This window comes from Xenopus tropicalis, chromosome 6 (assembly GCF_000004195.4).
Source record: "Xenopus tropicalis strain Nigerian chromosome 6, UCB_Xtro_10.0, whole genome shotgun sequence".
In the NCBI taxonomy this organism is placed as follows: domain Eukaryota; kingdom Metazoa; phylum Chordata; class Amphibia; order Anura; family Pipidae; genus Xenopus; species Xenopus tropicalis.
Genome location: NC_030682.2, coordinates 153,163,523 through 153,187,040, shown reverse-complemented (window position 1 = coordinate 153,187,040; position 23,518 = coordinate 153,163,523). Strand labels below are relative to the sequence as shown.

General features: G+C 52.1%; 1 protein-coding gene across 5 annotated transcripts in view; it reads left to right on the top strand.

The window, feature by feature from the left end:
• The window catches only part of fam83h (family with sequence similarity 83 member H), a 45,628-nt gene that overhangs the window by 5,165 nt on the left and 16,945 nt on the right, over positions 1-23,518 (top strand). Inside the window, exon 1 of one of the 5 annotated variants that reach the window (XM_031903485.1) lies at positions 1,487-1,616. The exons of 1 other annotated variant lie outside the window; for it this stretch is intronic. Coding sequence is in view for 1 of the 4 variants with exons in the window: in XM_031903483.1 (XP_031759343.1) it covers positions 21,342-21,353 (12 nt within the window). In the remaining 3 variants the exon portion in view is untranslated. Of the gene's footprint in view, positions 1-1,486; positions 1,617-19,450; positions 19,476-21,252; positions 21,354-22,268; positions 22,438-23,518 lie in introns of those variants that run through there. 3 more of the 5 variants (XM_031903486.1, XM_031903483.1, XM_031903484.1) reach the window with 3 other exon arrangements.

Genomic DNA, 23,518 nt, shown 5'->3' with positions numbered 1-23,518 from the left:
CAGTGAGCTTACAATCTAAGGTCCCTATCCCATTCCCATCAGCCCCTGCCCCAGTGAGCTTACAATCTAAGGTCCCTATCCCATTCCCATCAGTCCCTGCCCCAGTGAGCTTACAATCTAAGGTCCCTATCCCATTCCCATCAGCCCCTACCCCAGTGAGCTTACAGTCTAAGGTCCCTATCCCATTCCCATCAGCCCCTGCCCCAGTGAGCTTACAATCTAAGGTCCCTAACCCATTCCCATCAGTCCCTGCCCCAGTGAGCTTACAATCTAAGGTCCCTATCCCATTCCCATCAGCCCCTGCCCCAGTGAGCTTACAATCTAAGGTCCCTATCCCATTCCCATCAGTCCCTGCCCCCAGTGAGCTTACAATCTAAGGTCCCTATCCCATTCCCATCAGCCCCTGCCCCAGTGAGCTTACAATCTAAGGTCCCTATCCCATTCCCATCAGCCCCTGCCCCAGTGAGCTTACAATCTAAGGTCCCTATCCCATTCCCATCAGCCCCTGCCCCAGTGAGCTTACAATCTAAGGTTCCTATCCCCTTCCCATCAGCCCCTGCCCCAGTGAGCTTACAATCTAAGGTCCCTATCCCATTCCCATCAGCCCCTGCCCCAGTGAGCTTACAATCTAAGGTTCCTATCCCCTTCCCATCAGCCCCTGCCCCAGTGAGCTTACAATCTAAGGTCCCTATCCCATTCCCATCAGCCCCTGCCCCAGTGAGCTTACAGTCTAAGGTCCCTATCCCATTCCCATCAGCCCCTGCCCCAGTGAGCTTACAGTCTAAGGTCCCTATCCCATTCCCATCAGCCCCTGCCCCAGTGAGCTTACAATCTAAGGTCCCTATCCCATTCCCATCAGTCCCTGCCCCAGTGAGCTTACAATCTAAGGTCCCTATCCCATTCCCATCAGTCCCTGCCCCAGTGAGCTTACAATCTAAGGTTCCTATCCCATTCCCATCAGCCCCTGCCCCAGTGAGCTTACAATCTAAGGTCCCTATCACATTCCCATCAGTCCCTGCCCCAGTGAGCTTACAATCTAAGGTTCCTATCCCATTCCCAGTATTTGCCATGAAACTGTCCTGAGCAACTCCCAGCAGAGCAGCACCACTCAGACCATTATTGGGGTTCTGACCAGTTTCAGTCCCCGGTACCCCAGTACCCCGGTACCCCAGTACCTGCCCTTTGTGCCCAGTTATAGTCCAACAGGAGCCCAAACTCCCAGGAGCCTCTCCCTTTAGCCGCTGTCAGTGGCGCAGACACACAGCAAACACGGAGTCTGATTGGCTGCCAGGGAGCCCGTCTGTGCCAAGAGTCTCACACAGTTTAACCCTTTGGGAAAGTGCTGGGGCAATGGGCAGCCAATGGGTGTGGGGCAGGGGGGAGGGGAGGAATTCCGCACTTATCTGTGAAGAGCTCCCTGGGCAGGGTGTGTAACACTCTAACACTCTCACTGAGACACTCCCACAGGGAGGGGCGGGGCCAGGGAGAGGGCGGGGCCAGGGAGAGAGAGAGAGGTGCCTGTGGGTGCGTCAGAAATCCAATGGGAGGGAACGAAACCCAGGAAGGGAGAGAGAGAGAGAGAGACACCCAGAGACTTCCCTGTCCCACCTGCCCAGGTAAGTACCTCTCTGCCCCTCTGTACTGCTGGGGGGGTAAGTACTGCTGGGGGGGTAAGTACTGCTGGGGGGTAAGTGACAGGGTAAGTACCCCCTCTCTGCACTGAAATTAATTACTGGGGGCAAAGAGAGTTCCCTCCCCACCTGTAAAGCTGAAACTGCCCCACCCCAGTAACTGCCAGGGGGGCGGGGCAAAGCGATTCCGGGCGAGGGGGCGGGATTTCCCACTTGTTGATACAAAGTTGCCAATAAAGGGAAACTAAAGCCAAAAGTGCAGCTCTGCCTCCTGCAGCCCCCCCTCTATATGGTGCCCCCCCCTTATCCACCGCCCCCCTGTATAAGGCCCCCCCTTATCCACCGCCCCCCCTGTATAGGGCCCCCCCCTTATCCACCGCCCCCCTGTATAAGGCCCCCCTTATCCACCGCCCCCCCTGTATAGGGCCCCCCCCCTTATCCACCGCCCCCCCTGTATAAAGGCCCCCCCCCCTTATCCACCGCCCCCCTGTTATAAGGCCCCCCCCTTATCCACCGCCCCCCTGTATAGGCCCCCCCTTATCCACCGCCCCCCTGTATACAGGCCCCCTTATCACCGCCGCCCCCTGTAAGGCCCTTATCCCACCGCCCCCCCTGTATAGGGCCCCCCTTATCCACCGCCCCCCTGTATAAGGCCCCCCCCTTATCCACCGCCCCCTGTATAGGGCCCCCCCTTTATCCACCGCCCCCCCTGTATAGGGCCCCCCCCTTATCCACATCGCCCCCCTGTATAAGGCCCCCCCTTATCCACCCGCCCCCCTGTATAGGGGCCCCCCCCTTATCCACCGCCCCCCCCTGCTATATGGTGCCCCCCCCTTATCCACCGCCCCCCCTTATCCACCGCCCCCGCCCCTCTATATGGTGCCCCCCCCTTATCCACCCGCCCCCCCTGTATAGGGCCCCCCCCTTATCCACCACCCCCCCCTCTATATGGTGCCCCCCCTTATCCACCGCCCCCCCTTATCCACCGCCCCCCCTGTATAGGTTCCCCCCCCCTTATCCACCGCCCCCCCTGTATAGGGCCCCCCCCTTATCCACCGCCCCCCCCCTGTATAGGGCCCCCCCTTATCACCGCCCCCCCCTCTATATGGTGCCCCCCTTATCCACCGCCCCCCTGTATAAGGCCCCCCCCTTATCCACCGCCCCCCTGTATAGGGCCCCCCCCTTATCCACCGCCGCCCCCTGTATAGGGCCCCCCCCCTTATCCACCGCCCCCCCTGTATAGGGCCCCCCCTTATCCACCGCCCCCCTGTATAGGTCCCCCCTATCCACGCCCCCCCTCTATATGGTGCCCCCCCCTTATCCACCGCCCCCCTCTGTATAGGGCGCCCCCCCCCTTATCCACCGCCCCCCCCCCTGTATAGGGCCCCCCCCCTTATCCACCGCCCCCCCTCTATATGGTGCCCCCCCCCTTATCCACCGCCCCCCTGTATAGGGCCCCCCCCGTATAGGGCCCCCCCCTTATCCACCGCCCCCCCCTGTATAGGGCCCCCCCCTTATCCACCGCCCCCCCCTGTATAGGGCCCCCCTTTATCCACCGCCCCCCCCTCTATATGGTGCCCCCCCCCTTATCCACCGCCCCCCCTGTATAGGGCCCCCCCCTTATCCACCGGGCTCCCCCCCCTCAGCCACTGCCCCCCCCCCTGTATAGGGCTCCCCTCTAGACTCGGGGGTGGGACCCTTTGCTGCCAGCGGTGCTACAGGGGCCCCCATATTAAGGGCCACACTGGGAAGGGAACGGTTAACGAGACCCAGTCGGGTTTCTCTTCTGCCGAAGATTCTTTGCTGCCAAAATCTAGGAATGTTTTGTTGCTGCGTTGGCCCCGTGCCCTGCGCTTATATGGGCACCGCTCCCTGCGGGCAGGCCGGGGGCATCAGTGCCAGTCTGTGGGGCAGGGACTCCTTCATACACACCTGTCACCTGTCTGTATTGCCCTGGGTGTGGCCCCTCTGTATCTAATGAATGGGAATCCCAGGCCCCCACCCCCAGCGATCATTATCCCCAACTCTGTCACCCCTGGTGCCATCGCATATGGAGAATCGTGTACCCCCTACTGTAAATGATAAGGATATTAGCAGTCACTGAGGGGTTCTGTGCCCCCCATATAAAGGCACAAGGCTGCAGGCTGAGTTATACAGGGAACTCTGAGTATCACTCATGTATTATAAGGGATACTGTACCCCCTACTGTAAATGATAAGGATATTAGCAGTCACTGAGGGGTTCTGTGCCCCCCATATAAAGGCACAAGGCTGCAGGCTGAGTTATACAGGGAACTCTGAGTATCACTCATGTATTATAAGGGATAATGTACCCCCTACTGTAAATGATAAGGATATTAGCAGTCACTGAGGGGTTCTGTGCCCCCCATATAAAGGCACAAGGCTGCAGGCTGAGTTATACAGGGAACTCTGAGTATCACTCATGTATTATAAGGGATACTGTACCCCCTACTGTAAATGATAAGGATATTAGCAGTCACTGAGGGGTTCTGTGCCCCCCCATATAAAGGCACAAGGCTGCAGGCTGAGTTATACAGGGAACTCTGAGTATCACTCATGTATTATAAGGGGTAATGTACCCCCTACTGTAAATGATAAGGATATTAGCAGTCACTGAGGGGTTCTGTGCCCCCCATATAAAGGCACAAGGCTGCAGGCTGAGTTATACAGGGAACTCTGAGTATCACTCATGTATTATAAGGGATAATGTACCCCCTACTGTAAATGATAAGGATATTAGCAGTCACTGAGGGGTTCTGTGCCCCCCATATAAAGGCACAAGGCTGCAGGCTGAGTTATACAGGGAACTCTGAGTATCACTCATGTATTATAAGGGATAATGTACCCCCTACTCTAAGTGATAAGGATATTAGCAGTCACTGAGGGGTTCTGTGCCCCCCATATAAAGGCACAAGGCTGCAGGCTGAGTTATACAGGGAACTCTGAGTATCACTCATGTATTATAAGGGATAATGTACCCCCTACTGTAAATGATAAGGATATTAGCAGTCACTGAGGGGTTCTGTGCCCCCCATATAAAGGCACAAGGCTGCAGGCTGAGTTATACAGGGAACTCTGAGTATCACTCATGTATTATAAGGGATAATGTACCCCCTACTGTAAATGATAAGGATATTAGAAGGCACCTTGGCACTGTGAGGAGAAGTACCCCAGGGTGGTGTAGTTTTGGAAAAGGAGGGGCAGCCCAGATGCTTAAGTAACTAGAATCACTGGGGGGGGGGGGGGGGGGGTAACAACTTGCCCCCAAGTGGTTTTACGTTTTCAATTCTGGTTTTTTGTGCCAATAGGAAGGAAATAGAATTTGTAGTTGAAGGGAACTGGGCTGCACAAACCGTACTGGGCCGACGCTGTCCTACTGGGCCGACGCTGTCCTACTGGGCTGCACAAACCGTACTGGGCCGACGCTGTCCTACTGGGCTTTTAGTTTTTAAAGGGGAAATCCACCCCAAAACAGTTTCAGCTCCCTAATATCCATTCATTCTTCTCTCTCTGGGTCTGACTCCTGAAATAATGTAGCAGAAGTCGGTGTTTCTCCAGGTTAGTTAATCAGCAGCTTCTGCTACATTGTTTCAGGAGTCAGAACCAGCAGTAGCAATGACACTATACACCCACTGGCTCTGTGTTTATACCTCAGTGGGGGTCATTTGTGAACACGGGGCAATCTGGGCAGTTACCCGTGGGAAACAATCAGATGTTTGATTTCATTGTTCTACTTGCAGCTGACTCAATAAAGCCAATCACTGATTGTTTGTAAATGAGCCCCAGTGGGTTCTGGGAAAATTGTACATGGAATTAACCCTGTATTTATACTTTCATGTATTTTGGGATATTCTATATCCAATGACCCCTCATTTATAGTAAACTCTTTGTGTTCTGGGGTATTATACATGGAATTGGCACTGTATTTATCCTGCTGTGGGTTCTGGGGTATTATACATGGAATTGGCACTGTATTTATCTGCTGTGGGTTCTGGGGTATTATACATGGAATTGGCACTGTATTTATCCCGCTGTGGGTTCTGGGGTATTATACATGGAATTGGCACTGTATTTATCCTGCTGTGGGTTCTGGGGTATTATACATGGTATTGGCACTGTATTTATCTGCTGTGGGTTCTGGGGTATTATACATGGAATTGGCACTGTATTTATCCTGCTGTGGGTTCTGGGGTATTATACATGGAATTGGCACTGTATTTATCCTGCTGTGGGTTCTGGGGATTATACATGGAATTGGCACTGTATTTATCCTGCTGTATTGGAGGTTCTTCGGTATTATACATGGTATTGGCACTGTATTTATCCTGCTGTGGGTTCTGGGGTATTATACATGGAATTGGCACTGATATTTATCTGCTGTGGGTTCTGGGGTATATACATGGAATTGGCACTGTATTTATCCTGCTGTGGGTTCTGGGGTATTATACATGGAATTGGCACTGTATTTATCTGCTGTGGGTTCTGGGGTATTATACATGGAATTGGCACTGTATTTATCTGCTGTGGGTTCTGGGGTATTATACATGGAATTGGCACTGTATTTATCCCGCTGTGGGTTCTGGTCGTATTATACATGGAATTGGCACTGTATTTATCTGCTGTGGGTTCTGGGGTATTATACATGGAATTGGCACTGTATTTATCTGCTGTGGGTTCTAGGGTATTATACATGGAATTGGCACTGTATTTATCCTGCTGTGGGTTCTGGAGTATTATACATGGAATTGGCACTGTATTTATCCCGCTGTGGGTTCTGGGGTATTATACATGGAATTGGCACTGTATTATCTGCTTGGGTTCTGTATTATACATGGAATCAAAACATGGCACTGTATTTATCCTGCTTCTGGGTTCTTGGAATTATTTATACATGAAATTATGCACTGTATTCTATCCCGCTGGGTCCTGGGGTATTAATACATTGAATTGGCACTGATTATTTATCTGCGTGGCTTCTGGGTATTAACATGAATTTGCCACTGATTCTTCTCGCTGTGCGGTATCTGAGTATTATAACATGGAATTGCACTTATTTATCCCGCTGGGTTCTGACGGTATTATACATGGAATTGCACTTAATTTAGTCGCTGTGGTTCTGGGTATTATACATGGAATTGGCCACTGTATTTATCTGCTTGGGATTCTGCGTATCTATACATGGAATTGCACTGATATTTATCCTGCTGTGGTTCTGGGTATCTATACATGGAACTTGGCACTGTATTATCCGCTGTGGGCTCTGGACTATACATGGAATTGCGCACTGTATTATATCCCGCTCTGTGTTCCTGGGGTATTATACATGGAATTGCACATGTATTTATCCCGCTGTGCGTTCTGGGTTACTATACTATGGCAATTGCACTTCATTTATCCCGCTGTGGTTCTGGGGTATATATACAGACATTCACTGTATTACTATTCCCGCTGTGGTTCTGTGGTATTATACATGAATTGCACTGTATTAGTATCCCGCTGTGGTTTCTGGCCGGCTATAACATGAAATTAGGCACTGTATTTTATCCCCGTGGGTTCTGGCTCGGTAATTATACATGAATTGGGCACATGTATTTAATCCCGCTGTGGTTCTGGGTATATACATGATATTGGGCACTGTATTTACTCCCGCCTGTGGGTTCTGGCCCGGTATTATACATGGAACTTGCACTGATATTATAATCCCGCTGGGGCTTCTGGAGTATTATACATGAATTGGGCCACTGTATTTATCCCGCTGTGGGGTTTTCTGGGATTATACATGGAATTCGCACTTGTACTTATCCTGCTGGGGTTCTCGGTGTATTTATTACATGGAATTGGCACTGTATTTATCTGCTGCTGGGTTCTGGGTATTATATACATTGGAATTTGGCACTGTATTTATCTGCCAGTGGCGCTTCTGGGAATCAGTATACATGAATTGGCACTGTATTCTATCTGCTGTTGCGGTTCTGATGGATATTATACATGAATTGGCACTTTGGATTACTCTGCTGTCGGTTCTGGGATTATACATGAATGCGCACTGTATTTATCTGCTGGGGTTTCTGGCGTATTATACATGCGAATTGGCCTGTATTATCCTTGCTGTGGTTCTGGGGTACTTATACCGGAATTGGCACTTTATCTTATCCTGCCTTGTGTTCTGGAGGTGACTCTATACATGAATGCCACTTATTTAATCCCGTGTGCGGTTCTTCTGGTATTATACATGGAATGGCACTGTTATTTTATCCTGCTGTGGGTCTGGGTATATATATCATGAATTGGCACCTGTTATTTATCCCGCTGTGGTTCTGGGTATTATACAGGAATGGCACTGTATTTCATCTGCTGGGGTTCTGGCGGTATAATACATGGAATTGGCACTGTTTTATCCTGCTGTGGTTCTGGTTATTATACCATTGGGAATTGCACTTGTATTTATCTGCCTGTGGGTTCTGGCGCTATTATACATGAATTGGCACTGTATTTATCTGCTGTGGTTCTGGTAGTTATACATGGAATTGGCCACTTTATTTATCCATGCTGGGTTTCTGGCTATTATACATAGAAATTGGCACATGTATTATTCTGCTGTGAGGTTCTGGGTATTTATTACATGGAATTGCACTTATTTATTCCTGCTGGTGGTTCTGCGTATTCTGTATACATTGGAATTCGCACTGTTTTATTTCCCCTGTGCGGTTTCTGGTCATATACATTGAATTCACTGTATTTATTCCGCTGTTTATGGTTCTGGTATTATACATGGATTGCACTGTATTATTCCTGCTGTGTGGTTTCTGTGTATTATCACATGAATTGGCCACCTGAATTTATCCTGCTGTGGTTCTCGCGGTATATACATGCCGAATGCGCCCACTGTATTTATCTGCGTGGGAATTCTGGGGTATTATTACATGAATTGGCACTGTATTATCCCGCTTTGGGTTCTGGGTATCAACATGGAATTGCACTGTAATCCTGCTGTTGGGTCTCTGGTATTATACATGTAATTGGCACTGTATCTATCCCGCTGTGGTTCTGGATATTTACCATTAGGAATTGGCACTTATTTATCCTGCTGTGGTCTGGGGGTATTATACATGAATTCGGCACTGTATTATCTGCTGTGTATCTGTGGTATTATACATGGAATTTGGCACTGTCATTATCCCGCTTTGGGTCTGGGTATTATACATGAATTCAGCCACTGTATTTATCCTGCTGTGGGTTCTGGGTATTATACATGGAAATTGGCACGTATTTATCCTGCTGTGTTGCTGGCGGGATATTAACATGAATTGGCCAACTTATTTATCTGCTTGTAGCAGGTTCTGGGGCGAGTAATACATGGAAATTTGCACTGTATTTTATCTTGCTGTGGGTTCTGGGGTTATTATACATGGAATTAGCACTGTATTTATCTGCTGTGGGTTCTGGGTATATACATGGAATTGCACATGTATTTATCCCCTGTGGTTCCTGCGGTTATTATACATGGAATTGGCACATCGTATTTATCCCCCTTGTCGGGCTATATATATCATGGAACTTGGCACTCTTATTAATCTGCTGTGGCGTCTGGTGATAACACTGGAATGGCACCTGTATTTATCCCGCTGTGGGTTCTGGGTATTATACCATGAATTGCACTGTTTTTTATCCTGCTGTGGTTCTGGTATATATACAGAATTGGCACTGTATTTACTCCCGCTGTGGTTCTGGGGTATTATACATGGAATCGGCACTGTACTTATCCTGCTGTTGTTTCTGGGGATTATACATGAATTCTGCACTGTATTATCCTGCTTTGGGTTCTGGGCTTTATTATTAAACATGACATTGCACTGATTTATCCCGCTGTGGGTTCTGGTATTATACATGGGAATTGGCACTGTATCTTATCCCGCGTGGTTCTGGGTACATACATGGAATTGGCACTGATTTATCTGCGTGGATTTCTGGGGTATCATACATGAATTTGGCACTGTATTCTATCCTGCTGTGGGTTTTCGGGTATTATACATGAACATTGGCACTGATTTATCCTCGCTGTGTTCTGGGGTATCATATACATGAACTTGGCACTGTAGTTAATCCCGCTCGTGGGTCTCTGGTATTATACATGGAATGCACTGTATTTATCCTGCTGTGGTTCTGGGTATTATACATGAATGGCACTGATTTAATCCCGCTGTGTTCTGGGGTATGTATACATGAATTGCACTTGTATTTATCCGCTGTTGGCGGGTTCTGGGTTTATACATGGAATGGCACTGTATTTATCCTGCTGTAGGGTTTCTGTTATTGATACATGGAATTGCACTGTATTTATCCTGCTTGCGTTCTGCGGTTTATTACATGAATTGGCACTGTATTTATCCTGCTTGTGGTTCTGGTATTATACATGGAATGCACTTGTATTTATCCTGCTGTGGGTTCTGGGTATCATACACGGAATTGCACTGGTATGTTATCCTGCTGTGTGTTCTGGTATTATACACGCAAATGGCACTATGTATTTACTCCTGCTGTGGGTTCTCGGATTAACATGGAATTGGCACTTATTCATCCTGCTGTGGGTTCTGAATACTATACATGGAATTGCACTGTATTATCCCGCTGTGGGTCTGGGGTTAATCTAGACATGGACATTGCCACTATTTTATCCCGCTGTGTTCTGGGTAATCTATACATGGAATTCGGCACTGTATTATCCGCTGTGGGTTCTGTGATCTAACAGGTATATGGCCACTGTATTTTATCCTCTGTGAGGTTCTGGCGTACTCTATACATGGGAATTGGCACTGATATTTATCCTTGCTGTGAGGTTCTCTGCCCGTATTATACATGGAATTAGCACTGTATTATCCTGCCTGCTGGGTTCTGGTTACTATACATGGAATTTGGCACTGTCATTATCCTGCTGTGGTTCCTGTATATATACATGACATTGGCACGTGTATTTATCCTGCTGTGGGTCTGAGGTATTAATACACGGAATGGCACCTTATTAATCCTGCTGTGTGGTTCTGGGTATCATACATGAATTGGCAACTGTATTATCCTGCTGTGTTCTGGGGATTATAAAAATGGAATGGCACTGTATTTATCCCGCTGTGGGGTTCTGGGGATTATACATGGTAATTCGCACTTATTAATCCCCTGTGGTTCGGGTATTATACATGAATTGCAACTGCTATTTATCTTCTGTGAGTGGGTTCTGGGGTTGCTAAACAGGGAATGGCCACTCATATTATCCCCTGTCGGTTCTGGTATTATACAGGAATTGCACTGTATTTATCCTGCTGTGAGTTCTGCAGATTATTACAGGAATTGCACTGTATTTATTCCTGCTGTGGTCTGGGTTTATACACTGACATTGGCACTGTATTTATTCTGCTGTGGTCGCTGGTATATACATGAATTGGCGCTGTGAATTTATCCCGCTTGGTTTCTGTGTATTTATACAGGAATTAGGCACTGTATTATCTGCTGTGTGTTCTGGTATATATACATGAATTGGCCACTGTAATTTAATTTTTTTTTTTCTGCTTGTGGTTCTGGGGTATTATACATGAAATTGGCACTGTATTTATCTGCTGCTGGGTTCTGGGTATTTATACATGTGAATTGGCCACTGTATGTATCCTGCTTTGGGTTCTGGCGGCTATTAACATGGAAATTGGCCTGGTATTTATCTGCTGTAGGCCGTTCTGGGTATTATACATGATTGGCACTGTTATTTATCCTGCTTGAGCGTTCTGGGGTATTATACATGAATTGCACTGTATTATATCCTGCTGTGGTTCTGGGTATATATACATGGAATTTGCACTGTATTTATCCTGCTGTTGGGTTCTGGTATTATACATGGAATTGGCAACTGTATTTATCCGCTGTGGGTTCTGGTATATACTGAATTGCACTGTATTTATCCGCTGTGGGTTCTGGGTATTATACATGAAATTGCACTGTATTTATCCTGCTGTGGTTCTGGCGTATCAATTACATGAATCTGCATGTATTTATCCTGCTGTGGTTCCTGGTGCTAATTATACATGGAAATTGGCACCTGTTATTTATCCCGCTGTGGTTCTGGGTATTATTACCATGAATGTGGGTTCTGGTATTATACATGGAATGGCACTTATTTATCTGCTGTGGGCTTCTGGTATTATACATGGAATTGCACTGTATTTTATCCCGCTGTGGTTCTGGGTACTTATACATGGAAATTGCACTTTATTTATCCCGCTGTGGTTCTGGGTATTATACATGGAATTGGCCACTTATTTATCCATGCTTGGGTTCTGGTATATACATGGAAGATTGCACTGTATTTATCCTGCTTGGGTTCTGAGGTATTATACATGAATTGGCACTGTATTTATATCCTGCTGTGGTTCTGGGGGTATTATACATGGAATTGCACTGTATTTATCTGCTGGCGTTTCTGGGTATTATACATTGAATTGGACGTATTATCCGCTGTAGTTCTGGGTATTATACATGGAAATTGCACGCTATTTATCCTGCAGTGGGTTCTGGTATCATATACATGGAATTGGCACTTATTTATCCTGCAGTGGGTTCTGGGTATTTTATCATGAATTGGCACTGTATTTATCCCGCTGTGGTGTTCTGGGTATTATACATTGGACGAATCATTGTATTTATCCGCTGGGTTCTGGCGTATTATACATTGGAATTGCACTGTATTATCCCGCTGCGGTTCTGGCCGGTATTATTACATGGAATTGGCACTGTATTATCCCCTGGCGTGTTCTGGGGTTTATTATACATGGAATTTGCACTTAATTTATCCTGCTGTGGTTCTGGAGGATTATACATGGAAATTGCACGTGTATTTATTCTGCTGTGGTTCTGGGTATATATACATGGAATTGGCACTCTGATTTATCCTGCTGTGGGTCTGGGGTATTATACATGAATTGGCACCTGTATTTATCCTGCTGTGGATTCTGGTATTATAAATGGAATTGGCACTTATTATATTCCTCTGTGGCTTTCTGGTATTATACATGGAATTGGCACATGTATTTATCTGCTTGGGTTCTGGCTTATAATACATGAATTGGCCACGGTATTTATCCTTGCTGTGGTTCTGGGTATTATACATGAAGTTGGCACTGTATTTTATCTTGCTGTGGGTTCTGGGGTATTATACAGGAATTGCACTGATTTATCCTGCTGTGGTTCTGCCTATATACATGGAATTGCACTTACTTATCTTGCTGTGTGTGTTCTGGTGTTATTATACATAGAATTGCACTGTATTTAATCCTGCTGTGGGTTCTGAGGTACTATACCATGAATTGCACTGTATTTATCTGCTGTGGTTCTGTTTCATAATGAATTGGCACATGTATTATCCCCTGTGGGTTCTGGTATTATACATGGAATTGGCACTGTAAAATTTATCCCGCTGTGGGTTCTGGGGTATTTAACATGAATTGCACTGATGTTGTATCTGCTGTGGCGTTCTGGGGTATTATACATGGAATTGGCCACTGTATTTATCCTTCTGTGTTCTGGGTATTAACATGGAATTGCACTACTTTATCCTTGCTGTGGTTGGTATTATACATGGAAATTGCACTGTATTTTATCCTTGCTGTGGGATTCTGGGGGTATAGACATGAATTGGCACTGTATTTCATCCTGCCATGTGGTTCTGCGGTATATACATAGGAAATTGGCATGGCCTATTTATCCTGCTGTGGGTTCTGCGTATTATTACATGGAATTTGCACGTGTATTTATCCTTGCTGGGTTCTGGGGTATTATACATGGAAATTGGCACTGTATTCTATCCCGCTGTGGGGTTCTGGGGTATTATACACGAATTGCACTGTATTTTATCTGCTGTGGGAACGATCCAGAGGTTCTGGGATTATACATGAATTGCGACTGATTTATCTCTGTGGTTCTGCGGGTATTATACATGGAATTCGCACTGTTATTTATCTGCTGTGGATTCTGGCGTCATTATACATTGGAATTGCACTGCTATTTATACCCGCTGTGGTCGCGGGGTATTATACATGGAATTGGCACTGTCATTATCCTGCTGTGGGTTCTGCGGGATTATACATGGAATCGGCACTGTATTTATCTGCTGTGTTTCTGCGTATTATATACAATGAATTGGCACTGTATTTATCCCGCTGATGCGTATCTTGTGGGTATTATACACAATTGCACTGTATTTATCTGCTGTGGGTCTGGGTATTATACATGGGAATTGGCATTATTTATGCTTGCTGGGGTTCTGGGGGTATTAGTACATGAATTGGCACTGTATTGTACCTCTTGTACTGCGCGGCATTAAACACCGAGTTATGTGTTCATTTAATCTATCCTATTAGTATTATACAGACAGGATGATGCAGGCAGTTATAAAGTTTGGCATTTGGACTTGACCACCTGGAACATCTGCGGCCACCCGTTGAAGCCCATTATACATCAGAGCTGCCATTATTGGGGCTTAGCAGCAGTTTTAGGGCCCAGTGCCCAACCCAGTGTAGTTATCCACACCCCATAATAACCCACCCTGCCAGACACTTGGAGGCCCTTGCAGTCATCCCAGACATTGCATAGAGTTCTCCACACACCAGCTACCAGCAGCAGATGCATTGTTAATTAACGGCCCAACACCCCAGCGAGTGATAAACGTATAATTTATTACCCGGAGTCTGTACTTTGTTGCGTCTGAAATGATGAGGTCACAGGCTTGCTTACCGTCACTGGCGCCGAGCGTTTCTGCCCCGGTCACCCCACTACTTGCCCTTTCCCGCCGGTTCTGCCCCGTCACCCCACTTACTTGCCCTCCCACCATCTGCCCTGTGTCACCCCACGACTTGCCCTCCCACCCATCTGCCCTGGTCACCCCCACTACTTTGCCCTCCCACCATCTGCCCCGGTCCACCCCACTACTTGCCTCCACCATCTGCCCCGGGTACACCCCCACTACTTGCCCCGCCCACCATCATGCCCCGGCGTCACCCCACTACTTGCCCTCCCACATCTGCCCCGGTCACCCCACTACTTCCCCCTCCCAACCCCCAATTCTTTTTGCCCTCGTTGTCAACCCCACTACTTGCCCTCCCACCATCTTGCCCCGGGTCACCCCATACTTGCCCTCCACCATCTGCCCCCGGTCACCCCACTACTTCCCTCCCACCATCATGCAAACCCGGGTCACCCACTAATTTGCGGCCCTCCCAACTACTGCCCCGGGTCACACCCACTACTTGCCTCCCACCATCTGCCCTCGGGTCACCCCACTAATTGCCCTCCCACTATCTGCCCCGCGTCACCCACGACTTGCCCTCCCACCATCTGCCCGGTCACCCACTAATTGCCCTCCACTATTCTGCCCCGGTCACCCCACTACTTGCCCTCCCACCATCTGCCCCGCGAGGTCACCCCCACTACTGCCTCCCACCCATCTGCCCCGCGGGTTTTTTTTTTTTCCCCAGCCAGCGACCCACTACTTGCCCTTCCTCCCACCGTTCTGCCGGGTCCACCCCAACGACTGCGCCTCCCACCGTCTGCCCCGGTCACCCCACTACTTGCCCTCCCACCATCTGCCCCGGGTCACCCCACTACTTGCCCTCCCACCATCTGCCCCGGGTCACCCCACTACTTGCCCTCCCACCATCTGCCCCGGGTCACCCCACTACTTGCCCTCCCACCATCTGCCCCGGGTCACCCCACTACTTGCCCTCCCACCATCTGCCCCGGGTCACCCCACTACTTGCCCTCCCACCATCTGCCCCGGTCACCCCAGCTATCTTGCCCTCCCGACCGATCTGCCCGGGTCACCCCACTAATGCCTCCACTATCGCCCGGTCACCCCATACTTTCTGCCCTTCACCACCATCTGCCCCGTCACCCCACTACTTTGCCACTCCACTTATCTGCCCCGGGGGTCACCCACTACTTGCCCTCCCACCATCTGCCCCGGGTCACCCCACTACTTGCCCTCCCACCATCTGCCCCGGGTCACCCCACTACTTGCCCTCCCACCATCTGCCCCGGGTCACCCCACTACTTGCCCTCCCACCATCTGCCCCGTGTCACCCCACTACTTGCCCTCCCACCATCTGCCCCGGGTCACCCCACTACTTGCCCTCCCACCATCTGCCCCGGGTCACCCCACTACTTGCCCTCCCCACCGTCTGCCCCGCGGTTCACCCACCACTTTGCCCTCCACATCTGCCCCCGGTCACCCCACACTTCCCTCCCCACCAATCTGCCCCGGGTCACCCCCACTAACTTGCGCTCCCACCATCTGCCCCGGGTCACCCCACTATTTGCCCTCCCACCATCTAGCCCGGGTCACCCCACTACTTGCCCTCCCACCATCTGCCCCGGGTCACCCCCCAGAATGAATCTATTATACTGTCGCCTTTATTATAATCCCACTGACATCCGAGCAGCACTTTTCTGGCCCATTTAGAGTGTAAGCTCTGCGGGGCAGGGAGCTCCTTCCTACTGTGTCTCATACCCCGGGGCACTTATAATAAATACAATATATATCTCCTGCCCTCCCTGTGTGTAACTGTATACAGTCAGGCTGTCCCTGTGGCGCTTTATAAATAAAGTTATACACACGTAGTTATATCAGTCCCAGATTAATCTGCCAGGGTCACTCCAGGCTGCAGTGCTGTAAAGCCATAAAGCAAGGCAGGCGAATCCCTGTGAGTGCAGGTGTGGCCCCTGGTCTCTCCCATAATTCCCTGCACCCTCCCTGACTCACGACTCTGGGATTTATCAGACGAGTGACACTCACATCACTCACTCGCGTGATAGGTTGGGTATTGGGGTGGGAGGGGCCTGAGCTGCAGTACAATTGCCTCCTTCCTGTGTCCCATTCTTTTATCCTGGGATAAATATACCCCCTAGTGGCATTCCTGGGGGGGGGGTAACATAGTGTGGGGTAACATGGCCGCCGTCTCCATGGCCTCAGGGACCCCAAGGAAACCATTTGGGGGGGATATTCAGTAAGGGACCCTCATTCTCCCAATACATTCTGCCTCCCCTCATGGAATCCATTTCCCAGTGTCCCTCTGGGCCCAGGGATGTCTCTAAGGCCCCGCCCTGTCAGATCATTAGAATCAGAGGCAGAGACCAACCCCCAGCTGCAAAAGCACTACAAATCCCAGCATCCCCCAGCAGCCTCTCTCTCTGTAAGTAACGAGCAGCCGGCGTGCTGGGACTGATAGTTCAGCGACATCTGGGCTGTCACCATTGTTAATAGGAAGTGTATTTCCTGGTACCCATGTGACTGTCTCTGCTTCCTTTGCACGGGGGAGTGTATTTCCCGGTACCCATGTGACTGTCTCTGCTTCCTTTGCACGGGGGAGTGTATTTCCCGGTACCCATGTGACTGTCTCTGCTTCCTTTGCACGGGGGAGTGTATTTCCTGGTACCCATGTGACTGTCTCTGCTTCCTTTGCACGGGGAGTGTATTTCCCGGTACCCATGTGACTGTCTCTGCTTCCTTTGCACGGGGGAGTGTATTTTCCGGTACCCATGTGACTGTCTCTGCTTCCTTTGCACGGGGGAGTGTATTTCCGGTACCCATGTGACTGTCTCTTGCTTCCTTTGCACGGGGGAGTGTATTTCCCGGTACCCGTGTGACTGTCTCTGCTTCCTGTGCACGGGGGAGTGTATTTCCCGGTACCCATGTGGACTGTCTCTGCTGTCCTTTGCATGGGGGAGTGATTTCCCGTACCCATGTGACTGTCTCTGCTTCTTTTGCACGGGGGAGTGTATTTCCCGGTACCCATGTGACTGTCTCTGCTTCCTTTGCACGGGGGAGTGTTTATTTTCCGGTACCCATTGTGACTGTCTCTGCTTCCCTTTGCACGGGGGAGTGTATTTCCCGGTACCCATGTGACTGTCTCTGCTTCCTTTGCACGGGGAGTGTATTTCCTGGTACCCATGTGACTGTCTCTGCTTCCTGTGCACGGGGAGTGTATTTCCTGGTACCCATGTGACTGTCTCTGCTTCCTTTGCACGGGGAGTGTATTTCCTGGTACCCATGTGATGTCTCTGCTTCCTTGCACGGGGGAGGTATTTCCCCGGTACCCATGTGACTGTCTCTGCTTCCTTTGCACGGGGGAGTGTATTTCCCGGTACCCATTGTGACTGTCTCTGCTTCCTTTGCACGGGGGAGTGTATTCCTGGTACCCATCTGACTGTCTTTCTGCTTCCTTTGCCGGGGGAGTGTATTTCCCGGTACCCATGTGACTGTCTCTGCTTCCTTTGCACGGGGAGTGTATTTCCCGGTACCCATGTGACTGCTCTTGCTTCCTTTGCACGGGGAGTGTATTTCCTGGTACCCATTGACTGTCTCTGCTTCCTGTGCACGGGGGAGTGTATTTCCTGGTACCCATGTGACTGTCCTCTGCTTCCTTTGCACGGGGGATGTATTTCCTGTACCCATGTGGACTGTCTCTGCTTCCTTTATGTGTATTTCCCCGGTACATGTGACTGTCTCTGCTTCCTTTGCACGGGGAGTGTATTTCCTTGTACCCATGTGATCTTCCTTTGCACGGGGAGTGTATTTCCCGGTACCCATGTGACTGTCTCTGCTTCCTGTGCACGGGGGAGTGTATTTCCCGGTACCCATGTGACTGTCTCTGCTTCCTGTGCATGGGGGAGTGTTTTCCGTACCCATTGTGACTGTCGCTGCTTCCTGTGCATGCGGGAGTGTATTCCGGTACCCATGTGACTGTCGTGCTTCCTTTGACGGGGGAGTGTATTTCCCGGTACCCATGTGACTGTCTCTGCTTCCTGTGCACGGGGGAGTGTATTCCTGGTAGTCATGTTGACCTTGTTCTCTGCCCTTCCTGTCACGGGGAGTGTATTCCCGGTACCCATGGACTGTCTCTGCTTTCCTGTGCATGGGGATGTGTATTTTCCCGGTTACCCATGGGACTGTCCGCCTGCTTCCTGTGCATGGGCGGAGTGTATTTCCGGTACCCATTGTGACTGTCGCTGCTCCTTTGCACGGGGAGTTGTATTTCCCGGTACCCATGTGACGTCTCTGCTTCCATGTGCACGGGGGAGTGTATTTCCTGGTAGTCATGTGATGCTCTGCTCCTGTGCATACGGGGAGTGTATTTCCCGGGTACCCATGTGACTGTCGCTGCTTTCCTGCTGCATGGGGAGTGTATTTCCGGTACCCATGTGGACTGCGCTGCTTCCTTTGCACGGGAGTGTATTTCCCGGTACCCATGTGACTGTCTCTGGCTTCCTGTGCACGGGGAGTGTATTCCTGGTAGTCATGGTGACTGTCTCTGCTTCCTGTTCATGTGGGAGTGATTTGCTTGTACCCATGTTGACTGTCTCTGCTTCCTTTGCACGGGGGAGTGTATTTCTGGTACCATGTGACTGCTCTTCTGTTTTACCTTTGCACGGGGGAGTGTATTCCTGGTACCCATGTGACTGTCTCTGTTTCCTTTGCACGGGGGAGTGTATTTCCCGGTACCCGTGTGACTGTCTCTGCTTCCTGTGCATGGGGGAGTGTATTTCCTGGTACTCTCCCCCCCTATAGGTGGGTGATTGTGGCATCAGTTGAACCTGTGGGTGTTGCCCTGTGTGGCTGTTGGTGAATGTGGGAGTTGCAGTTGCCCCCAGTGGAATATTATTTGCCCTGCGCTGCTGGAAGTGACCCCCCCCCCAATTAGGGAGCAGTGTTTTTGCCCTGGGGGCAAGTGTGCAACCCCCGCTCCTTACATGGACTCCCTGGGGCCCGGGGCCAATATCCCGATCAGAACAGGTTTGTCTGTGGCTTTGTGGCATCTGGGCTAGTGAACCAGCGGGTCTGGCTCGGCCACTTGGATACAATGGAGTCGTTGTCTCCTCCCAGAGGGTTTTACTGCATTTAGTGTTTGGTGTCCCCTGTGTGCGGCTCGGTGTCCCCTGTGTGCGGCTCGGTGTCCCCCGTGTGCCCCCTGTGTGCGGCTCGGTGCCCCCCGTGTGCCCCTTGTGCGGTCTCGGTGCCCCCCGTGTTGCCCCTGTGTGCGGCTCGGTGTCCCCTGTGTGCGGCTCGGTGTCCCCTGTGTGCGGCTCAGTGTCCCCTGTGTGCGGCTCGGTGTCCCCCGTGTGCCCCCTGTGTGCGGCTCGGTGTCCCCTGTGTGCGGCTCGGTGGTCCCCTGTGTGCGGCCTCGTTGTCCCCTGTGTGCGGCTCGGTGTCCCCTGTGTGCCCCCTGTGTGCGGCTCGGTGCCCCCTGTGTGCCCCTGTTGCGACTCCAGGCCCCTGTCTGGCGGACCGTCTGCCCCTTGTGTGCGGCTCGGTTGTCCCCTGTGTGCCCCCTGTGTGCGGCTCGGTGTTTCCCCTGGTGCGGCTCGGTGCCCCCTGGTGTGCGGCTCGGTGTCCCTGTTGCCCCCTGTGTGCGGGCTCGGTTGCCCCCGTGTGCCCCTGTTGTTGCGGCTCAGTGTCCCCTGTTTGTGCGGTCGGTGCCCCCTGTTGCGGCTCGGTGTCCCCGTGTCGTCGGTGCCCCCTGTGTGCGGCTCGGTGTCCCCTGTGTGCGGCTCGGTGCCCCCTGTGTGCGGGCCAGGTTCCCCTTCGTGTGCGGCTCGTGTCCCCTGTGTGCGCGCTCGGTTGCCCCTGTGTGCGGTCGGTGTCCCTGTGTGCGGCTCGGTGTCCCCTGTTTCGCGGCTCGTGCCCCCGTGGTGCGCGCTCGGTTCCCTGTGTTCGGCTCGGTTCCCCTGTGTGCGGCTCGGTGCCCCCCTCGTGTTGCCCCCTGTGTGCGGCTCGGTGCCCCCCTGTGCCCCTGTGTGCCGGCTCGGTGGCCCCCCGTATGCCCCCTGTGTGCGGCTCTGGTGCCCCCGTTATGCCCCCTGTGTGCGGCTCGGTGCCCCCTGTGTCGCTCAGGGTGCCCCCCGTGTGCCCCCATGTTGTTGCGGCTCGGTGCCCCCTGTTGTGCGGCTCGGTGCCCCCCGTCGTTTGCCCCCTAGTGTGCGCTCGTGCCCCCCGTGGTGTATGCCCCCTGTGGGCGCTCGGTGCCCCCCGTGTGCCCCCTGTGTGCGGCTCGGTGCCCCCTGTGTGCGGCTCGGTGCCCCCTGTGTGCCGCTCGGTGCCCCCCGTGTGCTGCTCGGTGCCCCCTGCGTGCGGCTCAGGAGTGACCACATTGCTAAAGTCACATAACCGGGCACAGAGGCCTATGGGTAATATTTTGTGGGTTGCTATGGGTTACTAGACCTTTGGCCATGGCGTTGGATGCAGCAGCAGGGCATGATGGGAAGGGCAGGACTGCGGCTGAATCAGGCGATAATGAGACAACGTGGGGTTAATTGCTGAGTGAGTTGCCCCTCTGGATTGCGGCTCGTTAGGCTCGTTAGTCAGAATGACATGATTGGGATTTATCAACATAAAGCTCATCGCTCGGAACTGACATGACTCGACTTCTCCCATTCCTGAGATTCCGGGTGCAACTCCCTGCAACTGCCCCCGGGGCAACTGCCGCACATCTGTATGGGACGTGGCTCCCCCCCCCCCGTACCATGTGACTTATAGGAACACCCCGATGTGCCTGTGCCTGTGGGTGGGAGCTGCCATGCTGTGTAACACTGTGGTTCCGACTCACGAGAAATCCCGGCCAATAGAACGGGGCATTTCATTCTGACACTGACTGACGTCACAATGGGGTTGCTGGTGGGTAAAGGGGGGGGCATTCCGAGAGCTGCCGAACAAACCGCAAAAAGACCAATTGCAACCTGTCACTCCCTACATCATGCTGGGGATCCCCTTTAACCCTATGGGGACAGGGTTGGACTGGCCTTCCGGGGTACCAGAGAATCTCCTACTGGCCCCCGGTTCTACTGGGCCCTGGTTCTACTGGCCCCCAGTCCTAATGGGCCCCGGTTCTAATGGGGCCCCGGTTCTAATGGGCCCAGGTTCTAATGGGCCCAGGTTCTACTGGCCCCCGGTCCTACTGGCCCCCGGTCCTAATGGGCCCCGGTTCTAATGGGCCCCGGTTCTAATGGGCCCAGGTTCTACTGGCCCCCGGTCCTAATGGGCCCCGGTCCTAATGGGCCCCGGTTCTAATGGGGCCCAGGTTCTAATGGGCCCCGGTTCTAATGGGCCCCCGGTTCTACTGGGCCCCGGTTCTAATGGGCCCCCGGTTCTACTGGGCCCCGGTTCTAATGGGCCCCCGGTTCTAATGGGCCCCCGGTTCTAATGGGCCCCAGGCTTAAGGAAGCCGTACACAGTCTGACCTTGGCCAGAAGGGGCCAAATGGATGGACGAGGGCCCCGGTGTGTTATTGCCCCCGGTGTGTTATTGCCCCCGGTGTGTTATTACCCCTTCCTATCGTTGTGTTTATTTGGGCTGTCGGAACATCGTTATGGGGCAGGATTGTCGGGCCCCGCACCTTAGGGCCCATATAACTACCTACAGTGATACATAAGTGGGCCCTGGGTTCCAGCCCCTGGGGGGCCCTACAGACCCTGAACTCTATAACAGCCCCCACTGAGAGCAAAGGGCTGTGTTGATTGGAGCTGCCCGGGGGCCACTACTCTCCCGCGCGCTGTGCCTTTAAGAGTGTGCGTTGCACGGATCTGGGCGGGAGGCGGAGCCCCAACCTGTCTGTTTGTACAATCAGGATGTGTCAGATTCCATTCATGGACTCACACCCTTCCTGTGTCCCCCGGGGGCCCCAAGAGCCCATTCACTGACTGCACCGCTGAGCCCGGGACCCTGCGGAACCGCCGGCCCATGGGCCGCACCTCATTGCCAGGTGCCTTTCCTTATGGGCTCGGGGGCAGTTGGGCCTAAGGTTCCGAGGGATCCGAGTGGGAAGGAACCGGCCCGGAATCATCTCTGGAAGTTGCTTCTTTTTGGGGGAATTTTCTTACAAAGGGAATTTGTTGCTTCTCAGAATTTGGGTTTGTTTGGATCCTGCCGGCCCCGTATGGGCCCCAATCTGCCCCGGGCTTCTCAGCGGCACCGGCCCCGTATGGGCCCCAATCTGCCCCGGGCTTCTCAGTGGCACCGGCCCCGTATGGGCCCAATCTGCCCCGGGCTTCTCAGCGGCACCGGCCCCGTATGGGCCCCAATCTGCCCCGGGCTTCTCAGCGGCACCGGCCGGGGATATGGGCCCCAATCTGCCCCGGGCTTCTCAGCGGCACCGGCCGGGGATATGGGCCCCAATCTGCCCCGGGCTTCTCAGCGGCACCGGCCGGGGATATGGGCCCCAATCTGCCCCGGGCTTCTCAGCGGCACCGGCCGGGGATATGGGCCCCAATCTGCCCCGGGCTTCTCAGCGGCACCGGCCGGGGATATGGGCCCCAGGAATTACATGGGATATGCTGTGGGATCTGTTATCCAGAATCCTTGGGCCCCGGGTTCTGTTGGATAAAGGGCTCGGCCGTTGCAGTATCAGTGCTGCTCATTTCTCATTGGCTGCAAATTGCTGGGAGTTGTTGCCCCGCATGGGGGTTATTGCTGGGCACTGGGCAACCTTCCCTATTGGTGGGGTGGAATTGCTCACGGCAGTGGTGCAGCTCTACCTGCCCTGTGTGCCTACCTGCCCTGTGTACCTACCTGCCCTGTGTACCTACCTGCCCTGTGTACCTACCTGCCCTGTGTACCTACCTGCCCTGTGTACCTACCTGCCCTGATGTGCCTACCTGCCCTGTGTACCTACCTGCCCTGTGTGCCTACCTGCCCTATGTACCTACCTGCCCTGTGTACCTACCTGCCCTATGTGCCTACCTGCCCTGTGTACCTACCTGCCCTGTGTGCCTACCTGCCCTGTGTACCTACCTGCCCTATGTGCCTACCTGCCCTGTGTGCCTACCTGCCCTATGTACCTACCT